This window comes from Pan paniscus, chromosome 3, assembly GCF_029289425.2.
Source record: "Pan paniscus chromosome 3, NHGRI_mPanPan1-v2.0_pri, whole genome shotgun sequence".
Lineage (NCBI taxonomy): Eukaryota > Metazoa > Chordata > Mammalia > Primates > Hominidae > Pan > Pan paniscus.
In genome coordinates this window covers 80,546,897-80,568,959 of record NC_073252.2, presented here as the reverse complement: position 1 = coordinate 80,568,959, position 22,063 = coordinate 80,546,897, and the positions used below count along the sequence as shown (strand labels likewise).

The following is a 22,063-nucleotide window of genomic DNA, read 5'->3' as shown; positions in this document are numbered from 1 at the left end:
TTATGCTTAGACTATACGATGTGTATACCAGTGTTTTAGCCGCCTCTCTCTCAAGCCACAGGGTGTCTAAAATTTAACAATTGAGAGTTCCTAAAATATCTAGCTTAATTTGAGCATACTTTCAGTAGTTTCATGGCCCTGGAAATTGTCCAACTGACAATGATCTGTAGTTGTTTATTTAATCAATGGACTAAAAATGATTTTTAATGAGAATTTAGTCAGGAGAAAGAAAATGGATCTTTACCATGAATACATTTTTCAAGCAACAGTGGCATAATTTTTTAATGAAGATATCACACTGGTTGTCTTCTTTCTTCTTTAGAAAAGTAACGATTTCAGTGTTTCCTTAATTTCCATATTAATTTCATTACCTTACACATCAATTCTGTGTCAGACACTGAGCTGGGCCCTAGTAAATGGTTCATTATGAGATCATTTCCTATGGGGTACTTACCATCTATTCAGGTGGAAGTCACACAAGAAGCAAGTAATCAAATAAATGAATGTGTAATTGCAATAATGAGAAATGTGGAGAAATATGTGTCAGTTTCAAACACCAAGATCCGTGTAAGTTGATGAATTTCTTCATTGAAGGAACTCATTTTGAAAGATCATAATCATCACCCAGTATTAAATACCAATTAGGTATAGAGTCAATGTGATGGAGAGATAATCTTTGTGTTCCTTTACCTTTCCTGTTGTAACTCAAACTGGGGACAGGAAGGTGGCTATGCCAAGTTCAAAGCAACATTTAAAATAAGAGTGTAAGTGGAGATATTTTGGGATATTTTGGGATATTTTTCTTTTTTTAAATATCAGAAAGGTAATGTGCTGACCTCATAACAAAGTTTGAGAGAGGCATGTCTTACACATGTGTGTGAAAATTAAATCATCATGCTCATGTACTACAAAAGGATCTTCATTTGAGGATTTATCTGTTCGTCTAAGGATATCAAATTGGAAAGTAACAGAGAGGTTAAAAATATAACAACCTGTTGCCCTATTTGCTTCAGCTTCCTTTAAAGAAAGAACAATGGAAAGATAGACAAAAGATGGAATGTAACAAACCTGCACATTCTGCACATCTATCCCAGAACTTAAAGTAAAATAAAATAAAATAAATAACACAATTGACAAGAAAAAAAAAAGAAGGGAAGGGGAGGAAAAAGAAAAGAGGGATGGGAAGAGGAGGGGTGGGGTAGGAGGAAGGGGAGGATTTAAGGTGGGAGGGAGGGGAACAGTGAGAAGAAGGTGCGGGGTAGAGATAGAAGGTGCGAAGTAGAGATGGGAGGTGCAGGGTAGAGATAGGAGGAAGGGAGAGGAGAAGGGAGGGAGGAAAAGAGGAAGGAAAGGAGGGAGAGAAAAAGGAAGAAAGGAACCAAGGATGGGAGGAGGAATTATAGATTAATCCAATACCATCTTCATCCCATCCTCTTTTTTCCTTCCCCTACCTCTCCCTCCCCAGAGATAACCACTATTCTAAAATTACTGTGTATCCTTTCAATGTGTACATTTTTAAAAATTTGCTACACATATGTGATTCCCTAAGACATATATGCTAATGTTTCATTCTTATAAAATTTTAAATAAATGTAGTTTTTGTAAGCATCTCTTCTTTTTTTTGTTTGTTTGTTTTCCACACAACACTATGTAAGACATACCCATGTTCATACATGTAGACCTATTTCATTCATTTTAAATGCTGTAAAGTAATCCAGTGTATATACACTAGAGGTGTGTATCCATTTAGCTTTGCTGGACCATTTTGGTGTTTACTCATTTTGCTTTTACAAGGAGTGCTTGAGGAACATCTCTACTTACGTTTCCTTGTGTGTAGCAAGTAGGGAACTAGAAGTATAGTGGCTGAGTCAAGAGGTAATCACTGAATCAATATGTTGTCAAAATGTTTACCATGGTGGATGTATCCATTTATTTTCTCACCAGAAGTATGACTCCTAATTTTCCCAAAGGGACACAAAAATCCAATGTCACCAGACAATCTTGGCTAATCTCAGACAGCTAGAAAATGATCTCTTATTATATTAGTTTATAATTTCTTTGTTATAGAAATAAATAGTATTTCTTATTTTTAAAAAACTAGTGTTTTGTTGATATATTGACCCCTCCAGAATTTACCTATTTAACACTGGACCTATAAAAATGAATAGAAAATAAAACTAATTTTGTTTTGTAGCTTTTAAATGTGGTCATTTTTAGGGATTTATGCTCACAAAAGCAGAGAGACAGAAATCATGTTTTATTGTTAGTATGATATCTGGAGTGCTCAATTATTAACTTGAAAATATACAAAATCCCCTTCCTATTTTTGTCTTTTAGAATATATGATCACCTCTCAATTCGCTTGATTTTGATGGTGTTCATTGTGAACTCTGAAAAGCAACACAGGCCTTATTTTAATTTTTTATTTCTATAACTTATACCTCCTTCCAAAAAAGTTTAACAATAAACCATAAAAATATATGTCAACAAAGATATTAAATTCAACAACACAAATTTATTCATCTAAGTAACTGAATAAGACAACAGCAAAGTTAATCTATACTGTGATACTTTTCATTCCTGCCTGATATTTAATAAAATATTATTATTGATATATTCTTTTAGTCATAAGTTGATATATTGATATATCACTAATAATTTTGGTATCTAGAGAAAGAATAGTTTCAAATTCAGCTTGTAAACAATTACATGAGAAACACTTCATTCTGTTAGTAATTAAAACATTTAAATCACAAAAGTACCATTTTTCATCTATTTAATGAACAAAAATATTACAATATCCAACTGAGAACCAGTGAAGAAAATTAATAATATTTTGCATTATAATTTAGCACAATCTTTGAAGAAAGCATTTTTGACATACACATTTTTGTATCTTTGGATATAATAATCTTATTTATTAGATTCTAGCTAGAGAAATAATCCAAAATGTGGAAAAATAATATATTCATGAAAATGTTTTAGCTTCATTTTAAACTGACAAAATTGAAAGCCACCTAAATGTTCAATTTAAAGTATACTGTTTCCCATTGAAAAAATTACAATCCTGATGCCGATGAGGAAAAGGTATCTGATATTAAGATTCAATGCGAAGGAAACAGAATCCTAAGTATGATTACAAATATGCAAAAAGTCCACATGGGGAAAAATGAAAAGACATACTACAATGCTAATCATTGCTCTAGAAGTAGCATTTCTCCACTAATTTCAGGATATTTGTTTTCTTTATTGCTTATTTGAATAGAAAGTAAATGTCTTGGGCCTGCTTTTATCCCCTTAGGGAGCTGGGGATTTTGCACAATTTATTCTTCTGTCCTATTTGGTTTTGGTTTTGTTTGTTTTTTCTCAGCATAAAGCTATTGTTCTCAAACAACACAGTATCTTAATACTCCATCACTCTTGAATCTTACTTTACTCCTTGAGGAATACCACTTCAAGATGACTGATTACCTTTCAGTAAATGTGTCTGCTCTTTGTTCTAGGAAAGAGAATCATGTGGCAAAGCAATAGAATTGGTTTGCAAATAAACCAAAAAGGTAGTAACTGTGAAGGAGATTCATGTATTAGCTCTAGCTCTTCCTTCTGTCTGAGTCTTGTTTAGTTATCCTGTACTTACTGATTCCAAGTCAGAGCATTCCATTCCAGGTAAACATTTTCTTTGGCTTCTATGTTTATTTCAATATCTAGGTCGTTTCTGAATGCTTAGGGCTTGCTATTGTTTTAAATTGTTAAGAAAAGATACCACACTTTTGTTCTTAGCCAAAAGACCAAGAAACTATTGCTATCGTTTCAAGTCCTGGCAATTTGTCCACTGCAGAAATTCCTAATAATCAAGATGATAAGAATAAAGATGCTTTAATTTGAGAGGGCAGCCTCATTTTATTTCTGCAGTCTAATACATATTTCAGCTTATTGGTTAATAGGAAGTATTAAATATGGTATAAATTAAATGCATACTCTTACACTTCATAGACATATGTGTATAATGATACAACTTAGGAAAAATAGTATGTCTTGAACTCAGCCAGACATTCATGGTAAAATATGACTCACCCTGATACTGGAACTTTGACATGAGCCTGTTAATTACTATTGTTCTATTCCCTATTAATCCTTTAAAGTTTTTTTTGCCCACCCTCAATCCCCTACTCTGATTTATGGACTGCTTTTCATATTTATAAGGTGGTTCATGAATCATCCTGCCCCAACAGAAGTGAATAATAATGGGCCCATTTATGCAACCTTTGCTGTGTAGCTAATTAGCTGAAAATGACTGCCTGGGATTGCACTGAGAAGAGTGTCATTAGCATTCAGCACTAAGTCTACGAAAGAGAGGAGGGAAAGAAAGCAGAAATATGGAATCAAAAAATAAGAATAGCAGTGAGAATGCTATTTACTCAGTGTGATTTTTTTTAAAGCATCCTAAAGAACATTAATGATATCTCCCAATAGCTGAATTGTTAAGTAAGTCACGGGGTATAGTATCCATTAAAATTATGTCCATGGAGCATACCTAAGACTTAAGAAAGTTCTTACCTATAGGTTGACCAAAGTAGCAAATGAAATTGCTACATACAATATAATCTCAATTTTAAGAAGAAAAGAAATTAATAATAAAACTGTGATAGTGTCATTATGGGTCATTTTTTCTCTTATCTATAATTTTCTGTATTTTCCAGATGTTTTAATATGGCCACATATTAATCTGATAATGTATTTGTAATAGTAGTGTTATACGCATTTTTTATTTCTTTGGAAGCATATTGACTGAAAGTGATAGCAGCTACTGTTAATCGAGTGCCTACTGTGTATCAAGCATTGAACTTGTACATGCATATAATAACTCTCTTTTCTTTCCTGTTCCATATCACATTCCACCTGCATCATACCTGCATTCATGAATTATCATAAACCTAGGTTGAGGCACATTTTGTCCAAGTTGCCACCAACCAAATAAGTATAGAACTAAACTGTCTTGCATTGCAATCCTGAGTGATATTCAGGCTTTCTTAATAATGTAAATATTTATCTGATGTAAGAGCTCTGGATTTCTAAAAAAATGGCAAAGGTAATAGTTCCAAATGAGAAATAAGCACACCTTACCTATTTTATAAAACAAGTAGACAGTGGCTCCATCTTCTCTCTTGAGACCTTACAGTATTAAAGTATATACATATATATGACAGCATGAATATGTAGCTGGATGTTTTTAATTGCTGTAGCCAATGCTTACAGTATTGCCTGATTCCTGGTTAGTCATATATCATTTTATACTCACTATGGACTTGGTAATGAATGTCATAAATTACTGATAACAATTAATACTAAAAATATGGTAAGGTAAACTTTTAATATTTGTGCTTTGTTTAACTGCTCATGGAAGAAATGTTACTGAAGCAAATCTTCTCTGCTTAGATTCATCTGGCCTAACGACAATAACTGGAGAGAACTTAACCCTTGAATCTAGTATATCTGGGTTTGAATCTCAGCATTACCATAGACTATGTAAACTTGGAAAAATTTATTAATACAGTGAGATGTTAATTTTCTTATCTTTGATATTGGAGTGGAAAAGGCTTTAACATAATAAGGCTATTACAAATAATAAATAATGCACGTGTGGTAAAATAATGCTTTCTCCTCCAAAGATGTCCATGTCCTAAATTTTCTGGACCTATAAATATGCTACTTCTCATGGCAAAACGGGCTTTGCAGATGTAACTAGGATAAGGTCTGTGGCCGAGCACAGTGGCTCACGCTTGTAATCCCAACACTTTGGGAGGCTGAGGTGGGTGGATCACTTGAGACCAGGAGGTCAAGACCAGTCTGGCCAACATGGTGAAACCCCATCTCTACTAAAAATACAAAAATTAGCTGAGTGTGGTGGCGGGTGCCTGTAGTCCTAGCTACTCGGGAGGCTGAGGCAGGAGAATAGCTTGAACCTGGGAGGCAGAGGTTGCAGTGAGCCGAGATCGCACCACTGCACTCCAACCTGGGTAACAGAGAGCAACTCTGTCTAAAAAAAACCAAAAAAACAAAAACATGAAAAGAAAAAAAAAGATGAAGTCCGCCGGACGCGGTGGCTCACGCCTGTAATCCCAGCACTCTGGGAGGCCAAGGCGAGTGGATCATTTGAGGTCAGGAGTTCGAGACCAGCCTGGCCAACATGGTAAAAACCCGTCTCTACTAAAAATACAACAACAACAACAACAACAAAAATACCGAGCGTGGTGTTGCATGCCTGTAATCCCAGTTACTGGGGAGGCTGAGGCAGGAGAATCTCTTGAAGCTGGGAGATGGGGGAATGCAGTGAGCTGAGATCGTGCCACTGCACTCCAGCCTGGATAACGGAGCGAGACTCTGTCTCAAAAAAAAAAAAAAAAAAAAAAAAAAGATAGTCGATTATCTTGGAATATCTTAGTGGGCCCAATGTAATCACAAGGGTTCTTATGAAAGGAAAGCAGGAGAGTGAGATGTGCTTTGAAGATGGAGGAAGGGTCCATAAGCCAAGGAATGAAATGCCCCCTAGAAGCTGAAAAAGGCAGATAAATAAGTTCTCCCTTAGAGCCTCCAGGAGGAACACAGCCCTGCTAACACCTTGATTTTAGGACTTCTGATCTACAGAACTGTAAGCGAATAAATTTGTGTTGTTTTAAGCCACTAAGCTTGTGGTACCTTGTTACAGTAGCAAGAGGAAACTAATACTGTATGTGAGGTGCTTAGTACAGTGCCTGTCATCTAGGATTCTAACATAATACTAGCCAAAGTAACTCTGCCTCTTTAGATCTAGGTAAGAGTAGCCTGAACCCACAATCCATTATTTGTGGGAGTCCAATGCCCTCCCCGAGATTGCTGAGGCTTTCCAAAGGGCTTATGTAATCTCTGGCTTTGAATTGCTTCAGTTTATAGACTACTGTTCCAATAATGCTGTCAGGATAAGAAGTTCAGCCACTTCCCAGTATTCCAAGTATAAAAATAAAACATTTACCCAAGGCTTGTGTGTGTGTGCGTGTGTGTGTGTGCGTGCATACAGGCATGCTTGGTGTGTATCAGGCTTTGAGTAAATACAGAAAATGTATTATGATTGCACCACAAAAATTTTAAAATTAAATATCAATATGACCGTTCTTTAAAGTTTTTTACTACTCCAACATTTTGCTTCCTCACACCTAAATTCCTCTTAAATCTCACAAAACAGTTTATCTCCTTTTGTTTCCTTATCATTTATGTCTCACGCTCCCAGGATTTCACCTTCAAATACCAATGTATTTTTCTAAACAGACTAGCCAAAATCCTGTCACAACTATAAAGATAATGCAAATTCTTTTCACCCTATTGCACTGAGCAGTTAATAAGTATTAGCTGCAAAAAAATCTATGTACTCTTTAGTCATAACAGACTAACCCATCCGTTTTCTCTCATCAGTTTCTTTGTGTAATGTAACTAACATGAATTAAAGGTGTATCCAAGAGGCTAAACAAGCCATTCTTCAAACACTCTATTGAGTGATACTGATATCAATCTTATAACAGCTACTCACTCTCAATTTCACCAATATTAGGAGTATAAATAGGGTTCAGCATTTTTAGGGGATTTTCTTTCACATTTTTCTTTCATACAGATTCTATTAAACTGTACAATTATGTTATACAGAGATGGGGTTTAAAACTTGGGAGTTCTTCCTGATAAAATTCATGATTATAGGAAAACCTCAACTGAGCATACATAATTTGTTAATTTAAGTTCACATTGCTATTTGCAAATGTACCCTCTCCATGTGTATATGTGTTCACATGTGTGTATTTGTGTGTGTGTGTATAAACCTAGGTTTCAAGATACTTATGGGCCAGGGCTTTTGGATTATGTTTTGCCAGCAATTAGAATCATGCCACCTTCAGGCATTAAATATACATGATTTGCTATTACAATGACTCCTAAGGCCAATGACCATGCATCATTAACCTTAACAAATGAATACTACAGTAACATGATTTCTGTTCATTCCAAAGTATCATGAGACCACAGTTTCTAACTAATAGCCCATTATAGTGTTCTGACCTAACCATCAAAATGTCAATAACTTGGGATTATAATGTAATCCATTCTAAATGTCTTTGAAAGAAGACAGATGAATGTTATGCTGTCATGAATCTACCTCTAGGAAATCTCTCTGCAGAAGAAGAGTCAGTTAATGCTTTTGCCTTTAGCTGGTTTTACCGTCCTATACTTTCATTTGCTATCCACCAATAAAAATATTTTCACACACCAGAATGAAAATCTTGAGTTTAAAAAACTAAAGACAGAATTAACAATTCAATCTTTTCAATTTATAATCAGCCAGTTTCAGCCACAGTGTGAGTACATTTCCATGTGGATGTGTTAATTAATGGTAGAAGTGACTAACAACTGTGAAGCAGTCATATTAGGCAAGGAGAACAAATGGAAATACAAGAGCAATCATTCTTAGAGATACTCATTGTTGCTTCTCACCCAGAAGACAAGAGAGCTGAACAGAACTCTGCCCAGGGACATCTCTCTTTTTGTTGATGATCTGGGGAATTCTTGCTGAGCAATTTTTTCTCACAAAGAGCTCATATACTCAGCTCACTTAACGATAAGCATTACAGAATCTAGAAATGCCAAACTCTTAAATCAGCAGAGTTCAACACTGTGTTACACAGATTTCTATAGCCTAACATAGATTCATGAATATGTGCTTGTGTGGGAGTCCCTGTCTGAGTCTCAATAATTCCTCCCTTCTCAGAGAGTCCTGTGGGTCTTTGGTGACCATATTTGTATTTGTGTATTAGTGCTGTCCTCCAACCCTTACTAAATAGTTGTGGGAGAGTTGGTACCTAATTCAAGTTAGACCACTGAAATCCTCCTGTGAGACTGAAATGTGGAACATATATATTCCAAGATGGAAGTTGTTTCAGTACTTTCCAAAGGAAATCAGATGACTTTTTAATAGTAAGTTCTTAGAGCTATTGATTTCTTCTCTTGCTAAGTTGTGATGATTACTCAATTCTCTTTAATATTATATTGGGATTTGGGAGGAATAAAAGTAAATTGGCCCAGGTGATCATAGTTTAAAAAACAATGAGTTATGGTAAAGTCTTGGTGTGACATATAGTTTCCCTAGGTGATATAATTTATATTCCTTATAACTATTGATTGTTGAATAGATTGATCATAATGGCTAGCAACAGTAAATTCAGTTATGCTTCCTAAAAGTTGGGTTTTTTAAAAATTACTCACAACTCTAAGTACCCATACACATGAGACATTAACTAGTTATTTTGTAGACAATGCTAAATTGGCTATGTAAACTACTTTGTAAAAGCTATTGTAATTCACAATTCTGAATCAATGGTTCAATATTATATTTCAATGCATGTCCTGATTTAATAATGGAGTGGTTAACTAACCAGATGACATTTTTTCTGAAAATGGACTAAATAAAGTGAGATGTGCTGACCAGTGGTGCTCAAATAATACTCTCAAGTATCCCTAAGGCTTTTTCTTTAATGGTGCCACAAATATTGGATTCTAATTTTATTTAAAACTATTATTACTTTTTGCTGCACACTTACAACCATCTGATGCTTGACAAAGTTGACAAAAACAAGCAATGGGGAAAGGACTCTCTATACAATAAATGATTCTGAGATGACTGGCTAGCCATATCCAGAAGATTGAAATTAGACTCCTTTCTTACACCATACTTCCTATTTTTCATCCACATTTAAACAGAAAATCAGGATGCCCTTATAATCACATCTTTTTCTAGAATCATGCTTTAGAAAATCATGTGTGCGGCCATCCAACTCAAGATGGATTAAAGACTTAAATGTAAAAGAAAAACTTTGGAAGATAACCTCAGAAATACCATTCTGGACAGAGGATCTGGCAAAGATTTCGTGATGAAGACAGCAAAAGCAATTGCAACAAAAACAAAAATTGACAAATGGGACCTAATTAAACTAAAGAGCTTCTGCACAGCAAAACATCATTAGAATGTTGTTCATCAACAGAACAAACAGACAACCTATAGAATGGGAGAAAAATTTTGCAAACTACACGTCTGACAAAGGTTTAATATCCAGAATATATAAAGAACTTAAAGAAATCAACAAGCAAAAAATGAACAAACCCATTAAAAGTAGGCAAAGAACATGGACACCTTTCAAAAGAAGACATACAAGCATCCAACAAGCATATAAAAAATGCTCAACTTCACTAATCATTAAAAATGCATATAAAACCACAATGTGATACCATCTCACACCAGTCAGAATGGCTATTATTAGAAAGTAAAAAAATATGAGATGCTGGTAAGGTTGCGGAGAAAAAGGAAAACTTATACACTGCTGGTGGAAATGTAAATTAGTTCAGCCATTGTGGAAAGCAGTTTGGTGATTTCTCAAAGAACTCAAAGCAAAATTACCACTTGACTCAGCAATTCCCTTGTTGAGTATATGCCAAAAGGAATATAAGTCATTGTACCGTAAAGATACATACACACATATGTTCATCTTAGTATTATTCACAATAGCAAGGGCATGGAGTCAACCTAAGTGCCCATTAACAGTAGACTGGATAAAGAAAATGTAATACGTATACACCATGGAATACTACACAACCTTAAAAAAGAATGAGATCATGTCCTTTGCAGCAACATGGATGGAGGTGGCAGCCGTTAGCCTAAGTGAACTAACACAGGAACAGAAAACCAAACACCACATGTTCTCACTTATAAGTGGGAGCTAAACATTAAATATTAATATATATGGACACAAAGAAGGAAAAACAGTCACTGAGGCATACTTGAAGGTGGAGGGAAGGAGGAAGGTGAGGATCGAAAAACTACCTATTGGATACTATGACTATTACCTGGGTGGTGAAATAGTCTGTACACCAAATCCCTGTAACATGCAATTTACCTGTATAACAAACCTGCATATGTACCCATGAACCTAAAATAAAACTTAAAAATGTATATAATAAATATTTTAAACTATAATAAGAAGCATTACACTATCACCTGTCCTATGTTACTTTCTTAAATGTCTTAGGTGCTTTTTCTATTGAGGTAAAATATACACATATAATTTACCATCTTTACTACATTTAAATGTATAGTTTGGTGGTAATGAATATACTATATGCTTATTTTTCCTTTCATCACTCCCTTTTTTAGGTCTTTGGTAACTACCACTTTACACTCTATCTTGAGATCCATTTTTTTAGCTCTCACATGTGCATTAGAACATGCAATATTAGTATTTCTGTGCTTGGCTTATTTCAATTAACATAATGGCCTCCAGTTCCATCCATGTTGCAGCATATGACGGGATTTCATTTTTATGGCTGACTAATATCCCATTGTCCATATCTACCACATTTTCTTTCTCCATTCATCTGTTAATAGGCACTTAGGTTGATTCCATATTTGGCTATTGTGAATATGTTGCAATAAATATGAGAATGTCCTATGCCCCATGTTAACACATTCAAGATCACTATATTAACTTGTGCTGCCAGGTTAAATTATGCAGAGCATTGAGCACCAAGTAAAGCTTGCCTTTAATCCATCATTAAGTACTTCTAGAGACCAACCATTTATGGGTGTTCCTAAACCATTTGCAGTGGTATCATTGACTATAAAGGTGATTTCTTGGCACAGGGGTTGGGGCTGTTGTTGTTCCTGTTTTCCCAATTCAGGGTAGCCTTTGCTTGGTTATTTAAGAATTTAGAAGCAAGTACTTCACTATTTATAAGGATTTTCTCAATGCTGTATAAATAAAATGCAATAAAAAATAAATTGGTAATGAGAGAGGCTTAAAACCATAATTCTCATCATAATCCCTGCTTTTATATGTATGTGCCCATTAAAATGGATCAACATTAGAACTTACAAGGTGATTTTATATTAACATAATATGGCTTTTATTTATTTCATTTGTACTTTACATACTGAGGTCCCTTATCAAATTTGTAAACCATCATTGTAGCAGGATGTCTCAACCTTGGCACCACTGACATTTTGGAAAAGCTAAGTCTTTGTTGTTGGGGACTGTCCTGTGCATGGTAGGATGTTTAACAGCATCTCTGGGCTCCATCTACTAGATTCCAGTTTCAAACTTTTAGGTCCAGATATATTTCCAAACGTCCCCAGTGAGGCAAAATCATCTCTGACTGAAAAGCATCAGCTAAATTGTAGAATCACAGGACTTGCCACATTTTAGTAATTCCAAGAGAATATTCCCCTCTTGACAATTTTTTAATTCATAAGAAGCTGTTAAACAAAGAATATGGTAAAAGAGTATAGCAGACAAATGAATTTTTAATATTTATTGTGGGTGTTTTATTTAGGGTGTTTGAATCACTATGAGACTAAAAAAAAGAATGTTGCAGAACTGTATTTTTAGACAACAAAAGATATTCATGATGTATTAAGTGAATAAATTAATTAACCCATATGATCATAGGAACAGAAAGCATAGTGTTTTGTAAAATATTTTGAAAAAAATTTTTAATTAAACTTGAAAATTCCTTTTGCTCTGATGTAATGCTTAAATAAATTCAAGTAAATTAACCAATGTCCTAAGAAAGGCTTCAAAAGGTATGTGAAAATGTTCATATCTGTGAGCTTTCATCTTTCATAATGAAAGCCAAAGGAAAATTGGAAAGAGGTAGGGTTTTTCTCTTTCCTTTAGGAAAAAGAAGCCTTTATTGCTGATAGTTTAGCACAAATGACCAAAGCAATAACTCACCTTGGAAGCCTCAAAAATACTCTGATATATATATATATATATTCACATATGGTGAATCATCCTTGTATCCCAGTAACAAATCCCTCTTGGTCATTGTATATAATCCTTTTAATGTGCTATTGAATTTAGTTTGCTAATATTTGTTGAGGATTACATTACTTTCATAACTTATGTAACAAATGTATCATTTGCAATAGCCATATTTTAATGATATCCCAGTAAAGCTATTAAAATATTTTGTGACTAAAAATTTTAAAGATAGGCAGATTGAGTTTGAGTCTTAACTTTGTTGCCCATAAGTGGTGTGAGTTTGCATTAATTAAATTATCTTTTTGCAGCTCAGTCCTCTCATTAATCAAAGCACCTACTACACAGCATTGCTGTGAGAATTAAAAGAGATAATGTATGCAAAGCTTTTAGCCCAGTGCCCTGTACTTAAGAAGTGCTCCCCAAATGATGATCACTATTATAGCTGTTATTATCTCATGACCCTTTCCATTTTTATTATCACCTTAGCAATGTCTGTGCTACTATCTGCAGAATTTGTGAATGGGAGGAATCTACGTTATACATAAAAGTATATCTTCCTCTCTTGCTGCAACAAAATACAACATCATCATCATCATCAACAACAACAACAAAACCAGCCTTCTGTGACTGATGGTGCCTCACACTTCCCACTATTAGAGAGATTTGTAAGATTTATCTCTGAAACTCTGGTCCACTTACATTCAGCAGGTAGCATATAAGCAGGGAAGAAACACTATCCTAGGATGAGAGTTAACACCATATTCACCACTCCCAGTTGAGCTTTTGTGTTTATTCAAACTCAAGGACCCTAACTCTACATATCCTATCTGGACTTCATTATCTCTCCATTTTCTCTTGCCTGGGATGTTTTTCTGGTCAGTGAAGTGTGAGAGTAACTAAAATTCAGATGGTGAGTCCACATTTACAAGTTTTTGATTCACTTTTGAATTGACAAAGAACTTTTAAAAATGTAACGGTCCTCCCCATAAAGTGTAATCATAAGTTAAGCAACACAAAAATTCAAATTAAATGGTTTCTTTTTTATCTTAATCTCCAGGAGCTACAATTTGAAATTTTCTAAAAATACTCTATGCAAATAGAAGCACAGCTGTGTCTTCTTAGGGAGAAAACCTCTCAAGATAGTAGCCTACCACACACACTACTCTGCACCTTGCTTATTTTATTTAACGATGCATCATGAATTTGCTTCTGTATTAATAAATAATAAGCTATCTTTAAAAATGTACTACAATAGTGTGGAAATGCCATAATTTATTTTCTAATCATCCTTTTGTGGGCATTTGTGTTGTTTTCCATTTTATTTTTTCAAATGAAAGGGCTCTGAATATACTGTAGTACTTTATGTACACAGCACATGTACTGTACTACAGTATACTGTATAAGTGTGTATATACATACACACACTGATATATTTACATATACATTTACTTGTATATATATGCATAATCTCTCTCCCTCTCTCTGGGAGTTCAGTACCATGTTGACTAGCACGTCCAAGAGTGAGCACTCTTGCCTTCTTCCAGATCTTAGAGGAAAAGCTTTAATTTTTCTGTATTTATTGAGATGATAGTGTGGTTTTTATTTTATTAATATGTTGTATCACATTATTGATTTGTATGTGTTGTTGATTGTTGCATATCCATCCTAGCATCCCAGTAATAAATCCCACTTGGTCATGGTGTATATTGTTTTGACATGCTGTTGAATTTCATTTGCTAGTATTTTATTGAGAATGTTTGCATCTAATTCCATCAGGGATATTGGCCTGTACTATTCATTTCTTGTATTGTGTGTCTGGCTTTGGAATTAGAGTGAAGCTGGCCTCATGAAATGAATTTGGCAGTTTTCCCTATTCTATTTTGTGGTACAGTTTAAGAAAGGTTAATATTAGTTCTTCTCTGAATGTTTGGTAGACCTCATCCATGAAACCATCTGGCCCTGGGCTTTTCTTTGTTGGAAAGTTTTTAATCACTGATTCACTCTCCTTGTTCGTTATTGGTTTGTTCAGATTTCTATTTATTATTGACACAGTTTGGGTAGGTTGTATGTTTTTAGAAATTTATCCATTTCCACCTGTCCATCTAGATTATCCAATTTGTTGACATATAATTATTCATAATAGTTTCTTAAAATCTCACAAAATTTTGATGCCTTGTTTCTGCCAACTGGTAAACATGATTTGGGGCTAGGAAGCCTGGAAATGAAATGTCATCACTTTTGTAATGTTTTCTTTTTTCTCTCTCCTCTCTATCAGAATCACAACCACAGCTGCATGTATGATGGATCTTCGAAGATATCCACTGGATGAGCAGAACTGCACCCTGGAGATCGAAAGTTGTGAGTTACTTGGACAGGGGAATGAAAAAGAGGGATTCTTCCTTGACCCAGTTGAATTCAACTTCTCACTGAGTTAATTAGCACCAGGATTTTCTAGCTGTGCTTGTCTGATAAGTTTTCAAAGGGTTTATATTGGTGGCTCAAGGGTCATTTCAATGAAGTTATCATTTTGAACAATTAGGGAAAGTTCACTTATTTTAGCTCAACAATTTATAAACTCATGCTTTCTCCTTCTCAGAGCGTAGTTTCTCCCAAAGCCTTCCAATATCCAAGCTGCATTAAAAAGAAAGGAAAGACATTTTAATATGAAAAGAGTTTGTGAGATTGTTTTGGGTTCTATCATCTGTTGACCTAAACTATTGTAAATTGTCTTTTAGAAAAACATTATGTTGGTGTCTTGTGTGAATAATGTGTCTTTCCTCATGAAAAGAAAAAGATGATAAATTGCACTCATGGGACTTATGCTTTGCGCCAAAGACTTAATGGTTTTTAAGTCTAGTGACTAATTTTCGTTTGTCCTCTTGGGCTGCTTTTTCACTGATTGTTTTCTTTTCTTTTCTTTTTTTGAGACGGAGTCCCACTCTGTCGCCCAGGCTGGAGTGTAGTGGCGCCATCTCCGCTCACCGCAATCTCCGCCTCCCGGGTTCACGCCATTCTCCTGCCTCAGCCTCCAGAGTGGCTGGGACTACAGGCGCCCGCCACCACGCCCAGCTAATTTTTTGTATTTTTAGTAGAGACGGGGTTTCATCGTGTTAGCCAGGATGGCGCTTTCTTAACAATTCAAATATTTTAGTCATGAAGATTTAGTCTGATTGGTTATCCTTTTGTGATTATTTCTCAGCCATCAGCCTGTAGGTATTTGAGACCATTAATTGTGAATACCAAAGCTAAGCCATTTCTTGGTTTTCAGAGGTGCAAAAAAATGCAGTAGCTAATCAGAACATTACTATAGTACCACTTAATGTAATGTTAGAAATTGACAGATGTTTATTTAGATCGTCTAAAATACTTTCTAGATCTAAACATTAAGAAAGTAAAGGAAAATGGGAAAATTCCAGGTGATTCTATAGTATTGTTGAAGAGTAGTGTCTCATTACTGAGCAATTACATTAACTTTCTAGTTCCACTGTATATATGGAAATAGATGAAGGTGTTAATGTAGATATAATTACAAGTTTACACATAGACATTGACCTACTACCACTAAAACCTAGAATGAACAAGAAAATTCATGAATAATTCTCTAATCAATATTCTAATTTTAAATCTCATTATATAAAGAAGTTATTAAGTATTGAAAGGTGTTTATATATAAAGTATTGATGGTAACTTTTGGTTCAGATATCAAAAATGACCACATTCAAATCATAGGAATGAACTATATAAACCCAATCATATACTAGTAGCTAATAACATTTTATAAATAAGGCAGAACATTAGTTCGACAAGTAAATCATTACTTTTGGAACTGATATAGAAAGAGAAGGATAATTCATGGATTGCCCATACATATTAGTTGTTTGTTACCCTTGAGCACTCTTCCATTGACTTTGTGATTTTTTTACCTTGGCTTCTGCTGGAGAATATTGACATACAGCAACCTCTTGAAATTCCAAGACCTTATGAATTGTATCATTTGTTTAAAGGAGCAATGAATTTTGACAAATACTTGAAATTGATTCTGTGTTGTAAATTGTAAGTTCTAAAATTATCAACACTTTCTCCCAAAATGCATATTGTATTTATGATGGATACTGAGTTTTTCTTTTATAGGTTGATATTTTTCTTTAAGTTTGAAGATTTCTTTAATCATATTTTTAAAAGATGACTTTAAGTCCATTTAATATAATATATAATGATCAAAACTATAAATGAAGCAGAAATTAAATGTAACTTTTGTGGGGAAGGGATGAGGGAAGCCCAGGCACCCAGATAGCCCAAAGTAATCATCAAATATGATGTCAGATAATAGGTGGTGACCCAGACATATGACAATCATTGAGGCAGTTTAGCAAGATGCAACTAGTTGTCTAGACATATAGATGAACACAGTAACTGAGACACTAAAATAAGCTAATATGTACAAATTTGAAAAGATGGTAATTATCATCAAAGTGATCCAGCAGCTGGTCACAGAACTACAATTCCTAGATACTTACCTAAAACAAAGCAAAAACTCTTGACTGTAAGAATTTGGATAATGAGGAGTCTACAGAGGCAGGAACTTAGGAGAAAGATTTGCATGACTAAAGCTGGGTATTATATAACACCTTTGTGACATAAGTATTTGTAACAACACTTGAGAGATGATATACTTGAGGATCAAAGAAGTAAAATAACTTACCCAGAGTCACAGGGCAAAAAAAGTAATGGAGTAAGAATTCAAGCCCAAGTGTTCTTCTCTTCATCATGGAATCCTGAATCAACAGGTGAGTAAGGGACCATGGCATCAATAATTAGAAGTATAGGTTTGTCACGGCGGCTCACACCTGTAATTCCAGCACTTTGGAAGGCCAAGAAGGGTGGATCACCTGAGGTCAGGAGTTCGAGACCAGCCTGACAAATATGGTGAAACCCCATCTCTACTAAAAATACAAAAATTAGCCGGGTGGTGGCATGCACCTGTAGTACCAGCTACTCAGGAGGCTGAGACAGGAGAATTGCTTGAACCTGGGAGGCAGAGTTTGCAGTGAGCTGAGATCACGCCACCGCACTCCAGCCTGTGTGACAGAGTGAGACTCCATTTCAAAACAACAACAACGACAATAATAATAATAATAATTAGAAGTATAGCGTTAACTGGAAACACTCTTGGCTAGGTGGGAAATGCTGACTCAACCAAAGACTGGTCTGTATTTCCTAAACTATCTCTGATAAAGTTCAGTATAGATCCCAGAAGCTGAATTTCGCTCTTAGATCAAGGGTCAAACAATTGCAGCTACAGAGAGAAGGTAGCTTGTGGATGCAGAAAACCAGGCAGGCCTTGATTCTATTGATCTTACCCTTAAAAAGAGAGGCTTCTGATGACAGCATAATTTAACTTCAACATTTTACTTAAAATGAATCCCTTATTAACAATAGATAAACCAATGTAGAGTTCCTAAATGTTAAGAATAATAATTTTAAAAAGTGAATTAGCATATGCCAATGTGGAGTTTCAATGAGCCTTGCTGGTTTCTACCTAAGTACATAATCAATATGTTGCTAGGTTTTAATAAATACTGAATAGATTATTCATCTATTTTTTAACTTTTCACAAAGAAACGTGTTATTTTCTGAAACAGCTCTTTCTGACTTGACAGTGTATCAAGACTATACTGAGCCTTAAAGTGATTACAAATGAGAGGCTCTAGTGTCAGTCGGGAAATAAGAATGATGAGGTAGACATCCCACTGATGTAAGATTGAACCAATCGTACGTTTGTGACCAACAGAGTGGAAACTTTGCCTGCATCACAAAATCCACTAGTTCGTATGCTCTCCCATCACAATCTCAAGGCTGGCAAAATGTTTTCCTTGGTTGGGTCCTTTGAGACAAATTAAAGATGTTTTGTTTAACTTGATGTCATCTAATCAAGTAAAATTGAAAAAGCCATAAAGACTTGTTAAATTGAAAGTTTCCTTGAACTTGGAGCAGATTAATAGCTCTGTAGCCCTGGGATGCTATAAAAGGAGTTAATGGCATATACAAAAATCAATCAAGGAATTTAGTCTAAAGCGTATTTGGAATTTGAAATCAATAGCAGTATCATGTGAGGGTTTGATTGCCACAAGCATCATGGATATGGAAAGAGCTTGGAGTAATAATGATGAAGGAATCAGGTAGTGCAGATTTAAAAAGATCCGGACCTTAATCTCATCCACTCATTTACAGTAGATGTTGTCACCTCACCACACCAAAATAATAATAATAAAAGAAAAAGCCATTTCAGGCCTGAAATCTCCCATTTTCACTTATCTTCTTTAAACTTTCTTATTCTTCACCACCATTCCGAGTTAGTTCTCTGTATTTCACAGGAAGATGTGTTTCTATTCCTTTCTTAGGCTGGCCCTGCCCGCTGTGCTTAGAATTCCATCTCTTTCTTCCTCCTCTGGAAATTGATTATCTCTAGTCCACACACATACCTCACCCCTGAGCTCTCAGATCCTCAATCCTGCCCTGTCTACCTCTTTTCTCATAGCCTGTAAACAAGCTGAAAACTTCTCATCTTAAAACACCTCCACTCTATCCCCACATTTCCCTGAAGGTTTTTTCCTAATCTCTCTTTCTTTTTCTCCAAAGTACTTGAAAGGATAATCTATATCTGTTGTCTATTGCCTCAACTTCCTTTCAACCCACTGCAATCTGGCACCTGCCTACCCACCTCCCGCCTCTGCTAAAACTGTTCTCAGAAAGGTCACAAAGGACCTCTTTACATTCAATCTTATGCTGTGGCTCTCAGATTTATATCTCCAACTGAGATCTCTTCTGAGCCCCAGATTGATGTACTAGCACTCTTCTTGGCATGTCTGTTTTGATGTTTCAAAGGCATCTTGAGTTTAATTTTCTCAAAACTTTATTCTTGATTTTTCCCTTTCAAATGAATTTCTTCCTCAGTCACTTTAATCTCACTATCCAACCATAATCCTGGGATTAATTGTTAACAGCTCCATTTCTCTCAAATTCTGCTGATCCATTCTATTGCAAGTATCATCTATTCTACTTGCAAAATATTTATCAGGCCCATCCATTTCTCCCCCCGCTCTATTGCCACCAGTCTTTTCCAAACTATCATTACTTTTTACCTGGACCATTGTAGCTGCCTTTTACAGTCTTCTTGCTTTCACTTTTGACTCCCTCTAACCCAATTTCTGCCCAGCAGCCACAGTGATCTTCACAAGATGTAAATTGGATCATATTATTTCTCTGCTTTAAAATATTCAGGCCAGTTGCGGTGGCTCACGCCTGTAACCCCAACACTTTGGGAGGCCGAGGCAGGCAGATCACAAAGTCAGGAGTTCAAGACCAGCCTGGCCAACATGGTGAAACCCCGTTTCTACTAAAGATACAAAAATTAGCAGGGCGTGGTGGCACACGCCTGTAATCCCAGCTACTCGGGAGGCTGAGGCAGGGGAATCATTTGAACTTGGGAGGCAGAGGTTGCAGTGAGATGGCGCCATTGCACTCCAGCCTGAGGGATAGCCTCAGACTCCATCTCAAAAAAAAAAAAAAAATCAAAGACTTCCCACTACACTGGTAAAACTGTCCACTTCTTAACTTGATCTTCAAGCTCTTGTGTGACTTGACCTTCCTCATTATATTCCTCATTATCTTGAATCCCATCTGTCACCATTTTCCTCTTGCTTACTGTATACATTACTCCAGCACAATAGACTTTGTTTCTGGCAGACCATATTTTCTCATATCCCATTATCATAACTTTCTCATTTCTTCTGGCTGAAATGCTTTTCCCCACCATAGTTCTTTTGGCTTCCTCTTCTCATCCTTCAGTCCTCACCTCACATGCCACCTTCGATAGGAGGCTTTCTTGAGACTCCTCCAATCTAAGTTAGGAACCAGTAGTTATTCTCTTTCAAAATTCTTTTGTAGTTTCCCATTGCTATTGTCTGAAAGTTTGTATCCCTCAAAAATTCATATGTTGAAACCTAGCCCCCAATATTAAGAAATGTAGCTTTTGGAGGTGATTAGATCACGAGGGCAGAGTCCTCATGAATGGGAAAACGGTAGTCCCCACTTATTTACAGTTTTGCTTTCTGTCTGAAAATATTAAATGGAAAATTCCAGAAATAAACTTTCATCAGTTTTAAATTATACCCTTGATTGGAGCATGATGAAATCGCCCACAATCCTGCTGTGTCCTGGCTGGGATATAAATCGTCCCTTTATCCAGTGTATCCACATGTATATGCTGTCTATACTTCCTACCCAGTAATCATTGACACCATCTGCTCCTGACATCATCATGGCTTGATGATCCAGGATCACCCAAAGCTGATGATGCTCCCTTTGATATATCTTCAGAAGATCAGTAGTAACCAAAAGCTATGTCACAATGCCTACGTCATTCACCTCATTTTATCTCATCATGCAGGCATTGTATCATCTCACATTACAAGAAGAAGGGTGAGGACAGTACAATAAGATGTTTTGAGTGAGAGAGATCACATTTATGTAACTTTTATTACATTATATTTTTATAACTATTCTATTTCATTATTAATTATTGTTAATCTCATACTGTGCCTAATTTACAAATTAAACTTTATCATAAATATGTACATATAGAAAAAACATAGTATATGTAGGGTTTGGTACTATTTGCAATTTCATGTATCTACTGAGGGTCTTGGAATATATCTCCTGAAGATAAGGAAAAACTACTACAGTGCTCTTATAAAAGAAGCCCTGAGATCTACCTTGCCCCTTCCACCATATAAGGACACAGCTAGAAGGTACCTTTTATGAACCAGAAAGTGGGCCCTCACCAGACACTAAAATCTGCCAGTACATTGATCTTAGACTTCCCAGCCTATATAACTATGAGAAAAAAATGGCTGTTATTCATAAATTACCCAGTTTATGGCATTTTGTCATAGCAATCCAAATGAACTGAGACATCTATATCATAGTAGTATTTGTTTCCATGCTTCTTGTTTCTTTCCCCCATAGATTATAAACTTCCTATGAGGGAAGGTATCATTGTTTTGCTCACCATTCAATCACTAAACCTAGTCTAGTACCTGAAAATAAATATTTGTGTAGTGAATGTATGCTAAATTTCTTGGCTTCAAACTTTTCAAGTCATTTGACTTTTAGAATATAAGTCTAGTTTAATTTTTTCAGATGAGATTTAAGAAGGATATTTTTACTTGCAATAA

The 22,063-nt window shown here is 35.4% G+C and overlaps 1 protein-coding gene and 1 non-coding gene across 5 annotated transcripts in view; one reads left to right on the top strand and one right to left on the bottom strand.

Moving 5' to 3' along the window:
- The window catches only part of GABRB1 (gamma-aminobutyric acid type A receptor subunit beta1), a 447,651-nt gene that overhangs the window by 307,449 nt on the left and 118,139 nt on the right, over positions 1 to 22,063 (top strand). For all 4 annotated transcript variants that reach the window (XM_034958855.4, XM_008969063.6, XM_003816021.7 and 1 more), the window contains one exon: positions 15,103 to 15,185. In XM_034958855.4, the coding sequence (XP_034814746.1) occupies positions 15,103 to 15,185 (83 nt within the window). The remainder of the gene's footprint in view (positions 1 to 15,102; positions 15,186 to 22,063) is intronic.
- On the bottom strand, positions 814 to 917 carry LOC112439751 (small nucleolar RNA U13). Its single transcript, XR_003027987.1, has one exon. It is a non-coding gene; the product is annotated as a small nucleolar RNA U13 (small nucleolar RNA).